The sequence below is a fragment of the Musa acuminata genome, chromosome BXJ1-7 (genome assembly GCF_036884655.1).
Source record: "Musa acuminata AAA Group cultivar baxijiao chromosome BXJ1-7, Cavendish_Baxijiao_AAA, whole genome shotgun sequence".
NCBI classification, from domain to species: Eukaryota; Viridiplantae; Streptophyta; class Magnoliopsida; order Zingiberales; family Musaceae; genus Musa; species Musa acuminata.
The window spans coordinates 11,635,647-11,652,616 of record NC_088333.1 but is presented as its reverse complement, the minus strand read 5'-3'; the positions used below and the strand labels follow the sequence as shown (position 1 = coordinate 11,652,616).

The window sequence follows — 16,970 nt, the reverse complement described above, 5'->3', positions numbered from 1 at the left end:
GAAGGAAAGGCATAATTACTTCATTCCTGCATGCTTATCAATAGGAATGAAAATGTGGGCATTGTATGTACTTGCCTTTTCTTTGTTCTGTGGCCTTGTAGATCTTGAAGTACCCCTTTCATGTTATTCGGTGCAATGTGGTGCATAAAACCATGTTTTACCTTTGGTCGTGGTCCTTGATGTCTCTTGATCAGCATTCATTAGTCTAAGGATGTCACGTTTCACTTCAGGTTGAGGGTGGGCTCATTTGGTTGGGATGTTGGTCGGGTAGGCAGTGGACACATTATTGGTTTTAATCATCCGATACATCATTATCATTTAAGATGGAAAAGACAATTATAATTTTTTTATTATTTATGACGAGATAGATAATAGTAAGATTTTTTTCTCATCATTTATGATGAAAAAGACAATAAAGGTGGAATTTTTTTGACTATTCATGGTTACTAATTTAGCATCAGATGAATTTGAGTTAGTAAACCTCTCTCGATCTCGGTTTTTATGTATGATGGATCTCGAAGACATCTTTGAGAATTCTGCGTAGACGAGTCCGGTCCATGTCAGAACTATCAAGACATCAATGATATTTCTCCCAACAATAGGTATTTCTTGATCAATATTAACTAGTTTGATAACGTCAAGGTCTGTTCTAGCTGGTGTGTGGGCTTGGGAATAAGTCCCTGTCTTGACATATAAAACATTTTTTTATGTCTTTAATCAGTGAATAGCAAAATAATGAGGCTAGTAGTAACTGTTAATTCCATTGGTTTGGATTGAAGACGATGTCTATCATTTTTAACTGTTGCATTAAGTACCTCCAACTTTTTTTGGTTGGGTTATCGCTGTTGCAAAAGGTAAAAACCAGTTCGCTGTTGCACTTCTTTTTATACTCTGAATTACTCAATATTAGTAGGTATTGCGCGTAAAAGTACAGATATGATGATTCCCGGCTTAGTTATTATATGTAATAACCTTATCTTTCACGATAAATAGAAAGAAAAAGTCAGGCCATTCCATTTGAAAGTATCGGTTTCCTCGTTGATCTTTAATGTGTTCATGTGATCGGATTCATCGACCTTTGGCTTTGGCAGGTCAGGAGACGGCGAGAGATGGACACCAACCCCTGGCAGATATCTTGCTGTGAGCACTATCATTTCAAGGTAATTTTGTTCGACCCTCTCATGCTATTTCACTTCGGTATGCAAGCTTCTCTCGACATGAATTATGCTTTCGGAAAATGTTTTGTTGCTTAACCTATTTCCATCGTGGTATTTGTGACTTGAGCATTTGTTATTTCATATTTATGATAATATGTATGACGCATAAGAAAGCTTGTTAGTACAATTTACACCATCAGGTGAAGATCCGAGTGAAGTCCCGTTGGTGGTAAAGTTCATTGGGATCTTGAGTATCATTTAAAATCAAACTAATTATAGATTATTTTATGTAATTAATTATTTTTAGTATTTCGATATTTATATTTTTTAAAAATTATATTGAGATCTTTATACGTATGAAAATGAAACATTTAATCTTGTTACTTTAGCAAAACCCTTCTTTCTTTCTTATTTTTAATCTTATAAAATTATTTTTTTAATCCTGTATAGGGATCTTAATATTTCACTTTCGTAAGTATAGAGATCCCAATCTAACTTTTAAAAGTATAGGGATTAAATTACTAAAGATAACTAATTATAAAGAATAATTTATACTTAACCTTTTAAAATCTTCGAAACTTTAGCTATAAGCTTTGCTCTTTGTATAAAGATAACTTTAGTTCAACACATGCATCAAGGAATCTTTTATGTTTGTAAGTTTGAGGTCCAATTGGCTGATTGAAACATTGTCAAGCAAAGCTTCAAAGACTAGGCTTGATCGGTTCGATTTGATTCGAAATTGAACCCGAATTGGTTGGTTTGATTCGTTTCAAGTTTTACAAAATAGGAACAGTTGGGCTCAAACAATCAAGTCCAACGGTTAGTGGAGGGGTAAATGACCAATTTGGCCCTTCCATCAATCATATAAATGATTATATTCAATGACTATATTCAAGGGTATGTTGATCATTTTATAATTAAAAAAATAAAAAAAAGATAGATTTACTCGTTCTAATAGCCATATAATAACTAATTTTAAATATCCATCGAATCTCTCATTTTTTTCTTGCGTATATGATTATGCACTAATTGAAGTTTAAATGCTTTTAGGCTCACTCTCAAGCTCTCTTTAAGCTCTTTGTTATTTTCTTGAATCGAAGCTCTCTTTAAGCTCTTTGTTCTTTTCTTGAATCGATGGCTAAGTCGAGGAACCTTTAAAAAATCTAATAATGAAAAATCAAGAAAGGCAATACATTAATGCTAATGTCAAGTCGAACATCACCGATACATCGACTAAAATTAAGTCGGATATATTCAAGGTATACTTCAAGAATATCTAAAACTCCGATGGTTCCTTCCATGTCATATGTAAATACTGTACCCAAAATTTTAAGCTCAAAGGAGGATATTGAACATTCTCAAAAATATATTGAGAAGAGATATTCAATGCAAGTCGGTATGACAAAGAGTTAATCATAAATTTTTTGGTACCATATTTCTCTCACTTTTTGTTTTTTCATTGAAAAAAAGGGTAAAGCATTACTTAGATTAGTTATCATTGAACATTAATTTTTGTAGTTTCAATGAAAAAGTCAGATTTATTGTTTATTGTCAAGGGAGTTTAAATCTAGTCATCTAGTCGCATAAGGAGTTTCTTGTACCACTTTTACTCATACTTTATATAATCTTTATAAAAAAATAGATTTATAAAAAAAAATTAAGCTTTGGACAATCATGTTTTTAGTTGTTCTAATATTTGGAGTGATCACTAATAAATGTACTCCTAGATAGGTGTTACTTGTCATTGGATAGACAATGACTAGATCATGTAAAAATATATTATTGCTTTTAGAGTATTCAACGATATACAATTGATAACATTTATAAAGTAATAAAAATAATTCTAGAAGAATATTATTTAGCTTGTAAAATTGTTTCTATTGGTTTTGATAATGCATTAATAAATATTATTTTATTTTAAAATTATAAGCAGTTTGTCAACCTGCTTTTGGTGATATCCTTTTTCATATTAGATTGCTTGTCATGTTTTGAATTTATGTGTACAAGATGGAGTTAGATCTCTTAAAAAAATTTCTCTCTTATTAAGTTATTTCATTCTTGTAGTATCATCCACAAGTACATAAAGAATAGGGTAAATTTTGTAAGTTAAATTATAAAAAACTCAAAAGATTTCTATGGATATGGATGAAATTTTATATATGAATTGTTTAAACATTCTTTTCAATATAAAAAATTATTATGCACTTTTATTACTAATAATATTTATATCCATAGCATTGGTATGCGTGTGAAAGAATTCTATTTTTTTAAAAAAAATTAATGATACAATATATATATATATATATAATCTAATGTTTATTATCCTATCGCATATATATTTTAATTATTTATATTAATATTATTGATACATTAGAATAATATGAACATGATAATGATTTGCAAATGACAAATTAGGCAATGAGATTTTCTTGAAATTTCATCAATTTATTTAGTTGTATGTGTTTTTGATCTTTGTATTAGATTAAATGATTTAGGTAATTATTTGTCTATTTAGTGTCAAAGTTTAGGAATAGATATTGACATTAGTGATAAACTTAGAGGTGTTGAAAGATTGGCGAATAACTTATATGAGAATTATAGTGGTAACTATAGTAGAGAACATGGTAACTCTAAAACTCCTGAATCTACTAATCAAGTCAGTAGCACCGGTAAAAAAAATCTTTTAAGGGAGAAAAACTAGAATCAAGTCAACAGCAGCAGCATCGGTAAACTCTTTGAGGGAGAAGAACTAATATTACAAAATAAAATAAAATAAAAGATCAAAAGGACTCTCAAGCTCAAACTCATGCGTATCTAACCACTTCTTTCGAGTTTGGTGATTGCACTATAGGTATAGTGTGGCCCATTCTCGAATGATGGATGCAATACACAATAATAATTTCTGTCATGACGAAGATCGCGAGGTAAATATTAACAACTCTTGTATCGACGATAGTTATCTAGCAAGTCTTTCGCGTGAGAGTATGGATCTTAGATGAAATTAGATCGAGCATAACCCTCGGATCATTGAAAACTCTGGCATATCTCGACGATTGAACAAGAGAAATGAAATAAAAATAAGAGATATCCATAAAAAAGAAAGGATAACCCCTTCAACCTATTATTATCTGAATCGAAATGTCGAGCACCGAGAATGATAATGATTAAATTTTTATAATTTTATTTCAAATTTTGTGATTATATCGTTAGGTCATTACGAATGAACATCATTTTTTAAAAAATTAAAAAATAAAATAATAAATTTTATTTTTTTTATAAATGATTTTAAAAGAATATTAAAAATTATAATTTCAAAATCAACCCTTCTCAATACAGTTTCTGTAAAATCGAAATCGAAGATTTTGAAACCGTGATCAGATGTATTCAGTAAACAATTTGGTTTCATCCACCGCGTGTTGTATTCCGGACAGGCGTCTTAAGTAATCCCGTGGTCTGGTGTTGTTGGATGAAACCGAAACCGAAGCCGAAACCGCTTTGTTGTTTCGTTAAAGAGTTTCTTCCCACACCGAAACCGAGGATTCCAAATAATTGTCGTTTCATCCACCGTAGTCACGTGGCAAAAGAAAACCTGCATGTGCCACGCATGCCAGTTCTTGGGACTGCTGTCCATAAATGGCCACTTCAATGAGTGACCACACCATCCCATCTTCGTAAGCCCATAACCCCTGAAATGATGGCCGGGTGGTCGGTCACCCCTAACGTACAGCTCGGTTTGAAATCGAAAGGCGTCAACAACCATACCAAGTTAGAGATAACGGTATCGGTCGGTGTAGCACATACGCGTACTTCAAGTACTTCGCCCAACAGTTTACTTGCAAGTAAAACTACTTGTTGCAAAGAGATTTGTACATGGCTCTCACTTGTCATTAAGATAGATAGTGTGATGTACGTGAGTTCAAAGAATGCCTATTACTGTACTATTTGTCCTTGATTTTGGTTTGGTCAATTCATATATTTTTATCGATTTTTTTTTTTTTGCTGTTTTACTATTTTGAATTCTATAGGTGACTAAGTGTCACTGGTGAGAGTACCAAAACTCTGCCAACCTTTTGGTTTTGTCTTCGACTTTGCTTTTGCTTCTTCCAGGAGTCGGGCAGTGGACACAGCCTTGATGGTGTTCTTGAAGCGGTAGCAGCCCCACACACACACCGCCCATAATGGGGTACCGGAATGGACCACATCACGAGCGGTGGAATCTATTGGGCATTGCTCCGACCTCAGTAGCCCCATCTAATTCTAATTTTTTCTGTGAAATAAAAAAGAAAAATCTCATCGGTTTTCTTTTATAGATATTATAAAACAAAGATAAATCGATTGCATGAATCTTTTTATTGAATTCTGTTTAATTATATTAAAAATACAAATATGAAAATAAAAAAAAGTGGTTCATATAACGTTAAAAAGGACTTGGAAGGATACTTCCACCTCCATCTTCCTAGCTTCAAGTACAGAAAAGGAATCTTCGCTCCTCCTCATACAAAGTATCGTCTGCTTTCTTTCAGGGTACGTACTCCCAGCTTAATGGAGGGGGGATGGGGCTGGGGGGGGGGGGGAGGCTCGTGTACTTTAAAGAGGAGACCCGTAATGACGAGCGCCAACGCTGGCTCTGGCGGTGTTGGTGTCTTCCTCCCAACAGCACGGCGGGGCGGTGTCCAAAGACGCTTTCCCGTTCGGGGAGAGACGGGGCCCACCCGCGTCGTGCCGTGTCGCGCGACACTTTCCCTGCCTACCATACTCTTATATGTACCAACACATAGCTGTCGGCGCCACCCACGCCCCCGGGCCCCACTCGACGCCTCGACGTCGCTGCATGTCTCGTTGTCTTCATGCAGACTCTGGCTGTTGTTCGTATGCCATGGTGTGGTACGCAGCAGCTGAATCATTTGAAGGTGACAGACACATGCAGAATTTACCCGCTGTGAGTGCTGTTATGGTCCCCCAAGAGAACAGGCTGCTAAAGATGATGACTGATGTGGTTACGCCCTGCACTAGATGGTTCTGCTTGGTGTGGATCTGCATCACTCCGATGGCACCACTAGTTTGTCATAGCAGTTGTGTATACGTTGAATGCCATCTCTGACTTGGAAGAATGGCCACAGCAAGCTGACCTTTGATGCCGTTGGGCTTAATGTATCTGTTGTGTGAGGGGGAGAATGAAGAGGTTATTTACCTTCATATCTACATCCAGGTGCAGGTGCAGGTGCACTATCAGAACTGATATAGAAGCGGCCACAAAGCAAGCTGTTTCTTTGCTCTAATAAGCTTGGACATCATTGGAGCCATCGACCAAGTTCACTTCGCATGTGGTTATTTCGGATACCTGTCCTTTCCCTTACCATCTTCCCGTCCTTCCTACCCACTTTGCTGGCCGATGAAGAAGACAAAGCTTTACATTCACGTATCATTTCTCAACTTGGCGTTCCTTTTTCAGTCATCTCATTTTTTTTTCACTTGGACATGAATTTGATCTTTTACTGCAACATTTCAGGTTACAGCCAGTGAAAAGTTCAAGTTTACCATCCGCTGACAGATAAAGAGGGAAGGACAGTGAAGTGCAGAAGAAGAAGAAGAAGAAGAAGAAGAAGAAGAAGAAGAAGAAGAAGAAGAAAAAGAAGAAGGTTATTTGCTGCGTCCATGTTAATTTGGTTTGCTAGTACCACCCGCAGCGATTGGCTGTGCAGCACATCAAAACACGTGAGTCAAACCAGCTCCACAGGGACGAGAGCGAGGAGAGGAAGGAAAAATAAGCACAGCGGAAGGCGAAATAGAAGTTGGTCACATCATCTAGGGTTTAGAGAAGAGGGCGACGGTGATTCCATCCGTGGCCACCCACCCGCCCTTCCATGGGGAAAGAGAGATGATAAAGAAATGCAGATACTGCTGCTGTTTCCGCTGTGGCCAACTTGGTTGATGGGATGTCCTACACAATTTTTACTGCTGGGAGATGCTCAGTTGATTGGCTGAGAGCCATTAAGATGACCCAAAAGTTAGGTCAGAGGCATGGGTCCAGAAATAAACAAAGAAATGGACAAGAAGGCTACTCATAGGCCAAGGACCATGGGAGATAAAAGGAGGAGAAAATAATAATAATAAATACTAACAAATTATATATGGATTCTCATCTTTGAGGAGTGTTTAGTGAACACATGCATTATTATAGTCTGTGGTTGGATGAACGGATCTCAATAAAGGGTGGATGGGAGTGCAAGCAGTGATTGGTTGGGTGACTCAATAGAAAATGAGAAAACTTAGGTAATAATATTTTAGTATTGTGGGCTTTTGATATGATAAAGCTAACAGCAGAATTAATTGAGGGTGTAGGAGAGAAGTAAACAACGAATCCAGTCCATGATAGCACTGGTCTCCAGTCTGTCTCTATAAAGGAACAGTGGGAAAGGAGGAACTCCCTTGCGTTGGTTTGGTGGCCTCAGAGAGAAAAGGAGCGGTGGAAAAAGATCGATAGGACTGGATTCCTAGATCCATCTCTTCTCTCGCTCCAAAGGGTGGGGGTGGGAAGGAAAGCAAAGGGAGAAAGGTCGCATCTTGGTCTCTTTAGCCGCTTCTTCCCTTGGGTTACACTCCTTTGGCTTTCCCTTCTCGGTCTCGGTCTCGGTCGCTCGAGGCTTCTTCTTCTAGGGTTTAAGCTGTATCCGACGGAGAATTGTGCTAAGGCTTTACGCTTGGTACTTTCTTGTGCTTCTTTCAACTTCAGATCTGTCTCCTAAAACTTCACCTTTGACCAAGAGTGTCTTCAGGGGTCAAGTTCGGATTTTGCGATCGAAGGGAAGGCTTTGGGGAGCTCCAGATGATGACAAGACCGTGGATGGATGTTCTTCCTGGGAAGGAGGCGGCGCCGCCGCACTCCTACTGCACCAACTGGTTCGTCGGCCAGCAAAGCAGCGAGGGCCGGAGCGGGAGCGGGAGCGGGAGCGGGAGTTGGTCTCAGGAGGAGAACAAATGGTTCGAGGACGCCCTGGCGAAGTTCGACGGGGACACCCCGGACCGATGGGCAAAGGTGGCGGCTTTGATCCCCGGGAAGACGGTGGGAGACGTGGTGAGCCATTACCGGGAATTGGTCGACGACGTGACCGAGATAGAAGCCGGGCGGATCCCCTGCCCTGTCTATTACGGGACCTCATCTTTTACACTGGACTGGGAGAACAGTCGTGATTCCGAAGCATGGAAGAACTCGTACTGCGTCGGCGGCGGCGGCGGTGGCGCCAAGCGGTCAGGCGCCAGATCATCAGATCACGAGAGGAAGAAAGGAGTCCCCTGGACCGAAGATGAACACAAGTAAGCTCGCTCATGTGAATCTGCTCCTCTATACCTTGTTCATCTCAAGGACACAACTTGTTCGACTTAATGCTCTTGTTATCATCTTCATGTATCTGCATCCTTTCCCACCTCAGGCTATCTAAAGGTAACAGTAGCCTTTGCACCATTTAGCTTAGACACGAGAACTGTTGGATCACATTAGGATTCCATGGTTCTTTTCCTTTTTCTCTCTCTTATACTAGCAGTGCAATGATGGTATAGCTTATCGAATCGAGATACTTGTGGGCTATTGTCAAGTTCATGGCTATCATTTTACAGGTTATTTTTGCTGGGCTTGAGAAAGTATGGCAAAGGAGACTGGAGAAACATATCTCGGAATTTTGTGATCACAAGGACCCCTACGCAGGTGGCTAGCCATGCACAGAAGTACTTCATCAGGCTCAACTCTGGCAGCAAGGATAAGAGAAGGTCCAGCATACATGACATCACTTCTGTCGATTTCCCTGATAACAGACCTCCCTCGCCATCATCTCAGCCATCCACCATCACCACGCAGTCGAGCTTGGCCTTGACACCTTCACTGTCAGGCCAGTTCTCCGCGATCGCCGATCCAGATCAGCTGGGTGAGGTAGCTAGTGGCTTCAGTCCATCATCGCATGGCCATCGCTTCATGCAATGTCAGTTCGGAACGAACCCGTTCGGGATGAATCTACATGCTCAGAATCCAGACACTGGCAAGTGCGATCAAGTTAACCTCGGCATCCTCTAAACAGATGTTTCCCGTTGGTTCTTCCGAGGAGAGGACTGGATCAATCCGGGTCGAAAGGGAAATCCAGATTGCTCAAATGCTGCTAAAGGTGGACGAGAGAGTATCCAATCTTTCCTACTGCCACCTCATGTAGTGTGTCGTAGTTGAAGCTTACAATTCTTTCTTCTCTGTAAATTATGGCATAACTGTATGGAACCACTCTGGGGTGTGACTTTGGCAACGCTATGGCACATCACAAGGCTGATAAAATGTTATTGTTTGGCTTTTCTGGTTTTGTGATTTGTTTCTGTGCATGTTGATTGGAAGCAAGAATACTTTTAAGACTGTCCTGCTCGGTTGCATACTAAATCATCCGATTGCTGCAATCTGTTTGCATCGCAACTCTGCAATGGCCATGACTCCTTTGCTGCTCACATTTGTATTTTGAGTATTCAACAAAGAAGCGAACGACTCTACTGGTTCTGAATTGCTCATCTTCTTTCTGCTCACCTATTTCCTTGCCATTCTTGAGAGTTAATCCGATGTATATCGAAACAACACTCTACGCAACCTAATTCATATTTCGGTATACTTTAGTTAGAGCAATGAAAGCTACATACGTTAATTAATAAAAGAAGATTAGTATATCCACATAAATACATGTTAAGTAGATAACCAAAGGTAATTAACCTCCCTAAGATCAAATTTTGTGTGGTTGTGAGGTATCTCGATGGCTTGCTGCTTGTTATTTCATGGTTGGAAACCCTGCATCAGAGCTCTTCTCACCTTTCACGGTGTTACGACTTTGTCCGATATAGAGGAAAACATAGTGAGTAATTGGCCATTCCCTCATTTTGCTGGTTGTGGAGGGTTATGCAATAATGGCAAATGCTAATTGCTATCCTCCATTTGGTTCAAAGCTTTGAAGTGGATGCTTGCCCTACCATCGTTCCTGGCAATTTCTTTCCTTTGTTATAGCTGCCATTGTTGTTGCTTGGTGGTGATTATTCACACAGTGAGTGCAACTTCCAGCATGCAAATGTGGTGCCTGTACAAGTCACCTGCAGTGGGTAACATCCAAGCTTTCTTCTGGGGAGATGCTGCAGATTCCTTTTCCCACAAAGTTGAGTAAGAGAAGGGTGATGTTTCACGCAATTCCAGTTTTGAAGTCTGCATCCTTCAGCATGCAAACATGGTGCACACACACAGATGCTGCAAACTTCTTTGTCTGCAAGTTGTGCAGGAGAAGGCATCTGTCATACGTAATTCTTGTTTTGGATGTGCAAACTAGTCTTGAGAGCTTTGCACTTCTCAACCATCATCTTCTGCATTTAGGCTAAGATTCCAAGGCAATCAAATTGATGTGTTCATCTATAGCTTCAATTCTAGAAGGAATCAAATGCTGATGACCAAAGTAATCGAGTAAGGTGACAACAAGAAGGATTTCATTGTGTTTGAAAAGTCTGTTGTCACTTGAAACATCATATCTTCTTTCAATTATTGTTAGCTCTATTTTTTAATTAGTATATGAGATTTTTCGATGGTTTAGCCAACGTGGTTATTGGATTCGGATCCAAACATATTTGCTAGCAATTACCCGACTAAAACAGATATCATGCATTTCGGATTCGGGTTTAAGCCCTCATTTTGTATCTAGTAATCTTTGATCTTACGGATCGGATGTGGATCATGGATCCATTAACAGGACAGGCGTATCTTTGTCCCGTATGTATATATCCTGAACACGATCCAAAGCTTCGGTTGTTGGATCCAAGCGCATGGCCTCTCACGATAGCTGCACACGGCCGCTAACGGACGGCCAAACCCTGTTTCGATAAACTTCGACCTCACCACGAAGCTCGCCCTCCACCACCGCCGTCTCCACCTCTGCTCCAGATGCTATGTCTGGCAAGCCCTGCCTAGGCCAGCAGTTGCACGCCCTCTCGTAACACCGGGCGCTGCCTCGGACCGCTTCACCGCCGGCCACCTCCTCCGCATGTACTTCAACCTCGGCCCATGTGTAGGCCGCCCAGTCCCTGTTCGATGCAATGCCCCGGTGGAACGTCATCCCGTTCAACATCCTAAATCTTGGCCACTCGCAAGCTGTTCGATGAAATGCCTGAGAGGAACGTCGCCGCCTGGAAGGCCATGATGCACCGGCCCCGCCCGTTTTGAGTTGGACGAAGAGTGGGGTCGGGGTTCTACCCAAGGTCGAGGAAAGAGGGGACTAAGTTGAGAACTTCATTCATCGATTCTAAATAGTTTCACTGTTGCAGTTTCGATGGTACAACAAATGGCCTGAGACCTTAGAAGACGAGAGGTCCACAGCATAGCAGCTAAATCAAGAACTCGTGTCTTCTGACCCAAAAAATAATGCACAAGGAATCAATCTGCTGCCAATCCAATCCGATACACCAATTATCCACACATTTTCCAAGCTTTTCAAGCACAATTTACACAGGCTTCAACTTCCCTTTGGACTTCAACTGCAGTTGTTTTCCGGTGAGCAGAGCATCCATCTGAACATCCACTGGATCGGTCCCAGCAGCTGCGCCCTCTCCTTCCGCCAAAACCAAATGGCCGCATTGTAGTTCTCGTCGCGTATTATCTGCGTAGCCGCTCGCCAGTCATGCTTCTCCATCTCCTCCCGTGCCGCCCTGCCCATGGCGTCCCTGAAGTCGTCGCAAGCCAACAGGTGTTTGATCTTGTTCAGACAGTCATCCAGGTCGCCGGGGGTGAACAGGAAGCTGGTCCTCCCTTCGTGCTCCTCCGGTATGATGTCAGGTATCCCTCCTGCACGAGCTGCGACCACGGGGATGCCGGACGACATGGCCTCCAGCACAACTTGCCCCAGGGTCTCAGATTCCGAAGGCATCAAGAAGACATCCCCACTGGCATATGCCTTTGAGAGCTCCTCACCTTGGAGCATGCCTGTGAACACCGCAGGCATGCCTGTGAACATCTTCTCCAGTTCAGGCCTGTCTCAACACCGAGTCAAAAAGATTCATGGAGGGTTTAGATTCCAGCATGATTGAAATTACGGCAAATCCTTGGCAGCACACATCAAGGATTCCACCTGTAATCTTTAGGTGAAAGGACAAACTGAGAAGAAGTGTCTTTTACCTGTATGGTCCATCTCCTACAACTGCAATTCTAACTCCTGGTAGCCTTTCCATAACCCTGATCGATCAAGCATTATACATGAATTATATACTTGTGGATGCGAAAATACAATGGTATACTTACTGTCCTGTTGGCGATCAGTCACTTTATACATGTCAAACAAATTCACCTTTTGAGAAAATCCAAGCTCTTTTCGACTCCTAAGCGTCCAACATGAATCAACAAAGGCTTTTCTGGTTCACCATTACTGACAAAAGGAGAAGAAAGAGCATAACAAATGTGTCATTTTTCATGTGTGCCATGAAGGAGTTCATTAAAAAAAAAAATGGTGTCATTTACATGTTACTTTTTATTAGCAGTGGTGGATTGTGAAGGGTACCTTAGCCTTACACGCATTTCGTGGCTGCAAAAACGAGGATGGAAGCTTTCAGAGTCGATACCTTTATTCCAAAGGCGTAATTTATCGGCTGCGAAACAAGAAAGACATCATCAAGAGCACAAAGGAAATTGTAAGACGTCAGCAACAATGTTTAGAGAAGCTTCCACCAAAATGTCTAACCTGCTGTTGCATGAGCAGCTATGAGATCCTTGCCGATAGCAGCTGACGGCACCAAAGTAAGATCAGCAGCTCTATGAAGGAACCCTTAGAAAGAAAAGCCAGGGTTTGAGTAACATTCTATGGCAATGAAGGATCTTAGATGAAAGAATACAAAAGATCAAGGCTTACTTATGACTGACCACATTGGCTCCACCAACCAACTGAATGTATATCTCGGTATATATCTGTGTACATGCGAGCAAGAGTAACAAATCATTGTACCAGGTTATACATTTATGAAAGGCATTTAACTGACGCATGGAAAATATTAGATGCGTACTATCTCGATATCGATATTCTTATGTTTCATGTTATTTCTTGAAAACAGGTTTCAAATTGATAGCATTCACTCAAAGATTATAACAATATACAGAGAACAAGATGTATTGCCAATAGAAGCCATCATCTGCTACTGTTTATTCTTTAAGCGCATTGATGTCATTCAACAACTAATTGTGCACAAATTTTCATTAACTAGGCAACTAAGTAACTTTTCCTAAAATTTTATTGTGGTTTTGCAGCGTAGCAAGTCATAGTGAACCTCCATAAATTAATTATCTTTGTAAGTCTTTCTCTCAATTTGTCATCTACGTCAGCATTCGTGTTTAAAATTTTCATTTTACCCCGAAGAAAATCAATCAACCAGAGAGAAGACAAATGTAGTATGTGTAGTAGAATGTTTATTGAAGCTAAATGGATTGGAACTTTTAGCCGCCACAGAGAAGAACAAAACCGGTTCTAATAATTGTTATTTTGACGCAGATGAGGATGAGGCATCCAAGCATTATAAGTGAATCTGAAAGTCATGTTTGAAATCGAAAAAAATAGAAATACAAAAAAACAGTGTTAGAATGAATAGCATTCTCAAGGATTTGATAAGGAGATTAACATGCAATGGTTATGTTAGTGTATAATACTCAAGTGATCTTCTTCGATAATAATCAGTTGTACTTACAACAAGCATAATTAAACCACCAGGTAAAACAGAATTACTGCTGCCTATAGCAAGATAGGATCCCTTCCAAATCAATTCTGATAATAACAGTTACACAGGATTCTAATTCTAGTGAAATATGATAAATCAAACTAACGATCCTAGTCATAAGCTATTGTGAAGAAGTCAACTCACTTTGGAACATGGGTGTGATATGACATCACTATAGGAACACAGAGCATCTTGGCAATTGTCAGAGCACCAAATACCTGCAATACTAAAGGATGAGTAGGAAATCATGCAAGAGAATTAAAGTCACCATGTGTAGAAATGTTTTTCTATGTTACAATTACCATGATTCCTGGTGAAGATGCATGAATAATATCTGGCTTAAAGTTTGCAACCTCTGAAATTATTCTTGGGCTAAGCGCCAGGGAAAGTGGAACTTTTTGATACCAGGGGCAGGGAAAGCTGCAAAGAGAACTCAGGACCATGAAAAAAGGCAAAAAAGCAGACAGCAATTGGACCATAATAAAAGGCAGGAAAAGAACAGCAATTAAAGTGCATGATGTAGATGAATTTGATGGAGGATAAACGGGACCAGATAATTTCGTTTCCGAAACCAAGTGTATGTTTCTGCGCGCTGTTGATATTTGATTCTTACTTCCAGAACCTATGTTAGTAGTAGTAGCTCTTCGTTCAATGTCGTCTAGAAAGTAAGAAGCCTCATATGAACTATCTTCCTGAGACTCATTTGATTGACCATTTAACATGAGCAAACATTCAAAGATGCAAAAAATCCACTAATTATTTTCAAGGCAAAGTTTGGCACATCATCACTAGACACAAACCTCTCGAGCCAATAATGGTACCTTACGAACCAAGTGTTCAATATGATTGAGGACAAACGAAACCAAACTGACAAAATAGTATCGCTAAAATTTTCTTTTGTGGTTTGATGGTTTTGAATAGTAGCATACCATTTATGATGCCTATCATGACCATACATATAATACAGGACCCTAATAACATACCATGAGCATATCAACTCAACGCAAACAATGTAAAACAATGAATCACGCAGTGAATCACAGTACACTTTAATTCAATAACGCATAATACATAGTGCAAAAAAAAAAAAAAAAAACCAATTAAGTCTAATTTATCTCTGTACATGACAATTTACAGACATCAAGCAGTGAAATCTTAAGTTTGCTTACCTCCATGAACCAATAACCTTTGCACCATGGAACTCTTGAGGCACCCCTTCATGGTTAGTCACAACGATTACCTGCACCCCGCACAATTAAGTCATTAATTAGATTTTGCACCGAAGAAGTCCTAAAAAAATCTCCCTTTCGTTCATCTTATATACACTTTTTCTACATAATAGAATGTCCAAATCAAAGCAAGGTTTTGATAATACTGACTGCTTTACTTGCAAATCAACCATACAAGTGAATTTGTAACACAGACACCGGTAGAATAAATAACTCTACCAAGATAAAGCCAAACTGAGAAGTATTTACCTCATCTCCCATTTCACGCAAATTTTTTATGAAATTCTGAAAGCGGTTCTTATATCCGGAGACATAACTGCGAGACAATCCAAAGACAGATTTAGTAGTGCAGCAGAATAAACAATCAAATTTACTGTTAAAACCATGGGGTAATAATAGGAAAAGACATTGTTCATCGGTCAACTACCAAACTAAGAATTAAACAGCGTAAACAAGGGTGGATTTATAATTAAGGTATATCAATTTGGTATAAAAGATTAGTGATTATTATTAACATGATGCTATTCATATGAAGACACTGAGGATTCCTAGACATACTCATCAAGCATGTATAACACAATCCCTGAGTAGCTCTTCAATCTCTAGATGTTCTTTTTGCGTGGGCTATGTTAGATCAAAAATATGATCTGAATCCAGAGTTTTAGCATATACATATAAATACCAAGATTTAGAGGAGTAGAAACAATCAGAAAAGAGGGAACAGTTTGAATCTCAGGGAACTTCCTAATCATGCTACATATTTAAAGACTATTTACAATGATACTACAAATTGAAAGAGAAGGAAAAGGGCAAAAAAAAAAAAAAAATCCAACAGAAAGGTGACACCCAAATCCTCAGAACCCTCATCGAGATTACAACTTTCACAAGGTAAAGCAAGAAAGAGATGAAATTTGCCCAGAAGAACACACCATCTACCAGGAGGCAACTCACAGTAGCATCCAAATCAACAAGAAACCCACTTCAAGATTGCAAGCTGGATATGCTTCTTAAATTAAAGGGAGGAAACATCGTGGAGTCAAACCGCATCAGCAAGCAAGAGATGGAAAGGGATGGGGAACTGACGCGAAGGGAGAGGGCTCAACGAAGAGGGCAATGCGGCGGGGCCCGGAGTTGGCCTCGGGGTCCTCCAACAGCTGCGGGGGCGTCTCCTCCCCCTGCACTAACGCCTCCCTGATCTCTTCCATCGTCATCCCTGCGCTCGCCGCAGTTGGAGGTCTCCTCCTCCGACGGAAGGGCACAAGAGGAAGACGAAACGGGAGAGAAGAGAGAGTGGGAGGAAGGATTTATAAACAGTAGCAGTTCTGCTGCTGTTGGGTGTTCGGGGTATCTGCGCCTCTCAAAGTATATTCTCATCATCGCTCGCGGTAAAAAGGAATCCCATGTGAGCATATGCTTCAATCTCTGTCTCTCTCTATCCCTCTTATCTCGCTTGGGAGTTGGATTCGGTGCTTCCTCCCTCTCCATTACGTTGGATGTAGTTTTCCTTCCCAATCTCATTCCTATACGAACACGCCACCTATCGCTATCTTGGCTGCTTTGCTCTGTTGGATTTGGTTCGCGTACGTCTCCCTCCTCCAGTAGATCCACAAGGCTAATTATAGATCACCTTTTAGCATCGCGTGCTGTGAATATTTTAGTATCACGTTTTTTATACTTTTAAAACTTCTATTAGGATATCGATCGAGTGACATAATTAATTTTTATTTATTTTAATATTATCGATTATATTAGCGGCTACCTAAGAAGTGATATGACATGCTGAATTACTCATTTTATAAAAAATAAAATGGTCATTTAAGTCATATCTCTTATT

General features: G+C 39.9%; 2 protein-coding genes across 3 annotated transcripts; one reads left to right on the top strand and one right to left on the bottom strand.

Moving 5' to 3' along the window:
- Window positions 1–7,719: 7,719 nt before the first annotated feature.
- Window positions 7,720–9,442, top strand: LOC135678833 (transcription factor DIVARICATA-like). 2 transcript variants are annotated; one of them, XM_065192030.1, is made up of 3 exons: window positions 7,720–7,861; window positions 7,934–8,471; window positions 8,772–9,442. In XM_065192030.1, exons 2-3 carry the CDS (start codon window positions 7,984–7,986, stop codon window positions 9,220–9,222), a joined length of 939 nt encoding a protein of 312 aa, XP_065048102.1. In that variant the 5' UTR covers window positions 7,720–7,861; window positions 7,934–7,983; the 3' UTR covers window positions 9,223–9,442. The 2 variants fall into 2 exon arrangements, with proteins under 2 accessions (XP_065048102.1, XP_065048103.1); XM_065192031.1 differs by having other exon boundaries at window positions 7,849–8,471.
- Window positions 9,443–11,425: 1,983 nt separating this feature from the next.
- Window positions 11,426–16,540, bottom strand: LOC135678832 (sulfoquinovosyl transferase SQD2-like). The gene is made up of 11 exons (XM_065192029.1): window positions 16,220–16,540; window positions 15,386–15,452; window positions 15,077–15,147; window positions 14,210–14,327; window positions 14,052–14,125; window positions 13,052–13,107; window positions 12,884–12,967; window positions 12,704–12,791; window positions 12,494–12,571; window positions 12,325–12,381; window positions 11,426–12,179 (listed from the first exon to the last, which is right to left on the bottom strand). The coding sequence occupies exons 1-11, from the start codon at window positions 16,345–16,347 to the stop codon at window positions 11,684–11,686; spliced, it is 1,317 nt and encodes a 438-aa protein (XP_065048101.1). The 5' UTR covers window positions 16,348–16,540; the 3' UTR covers window positions 11,426–11,683.
- Window positions 16,541–16,970: the final 430 nt, after the last annotated feature.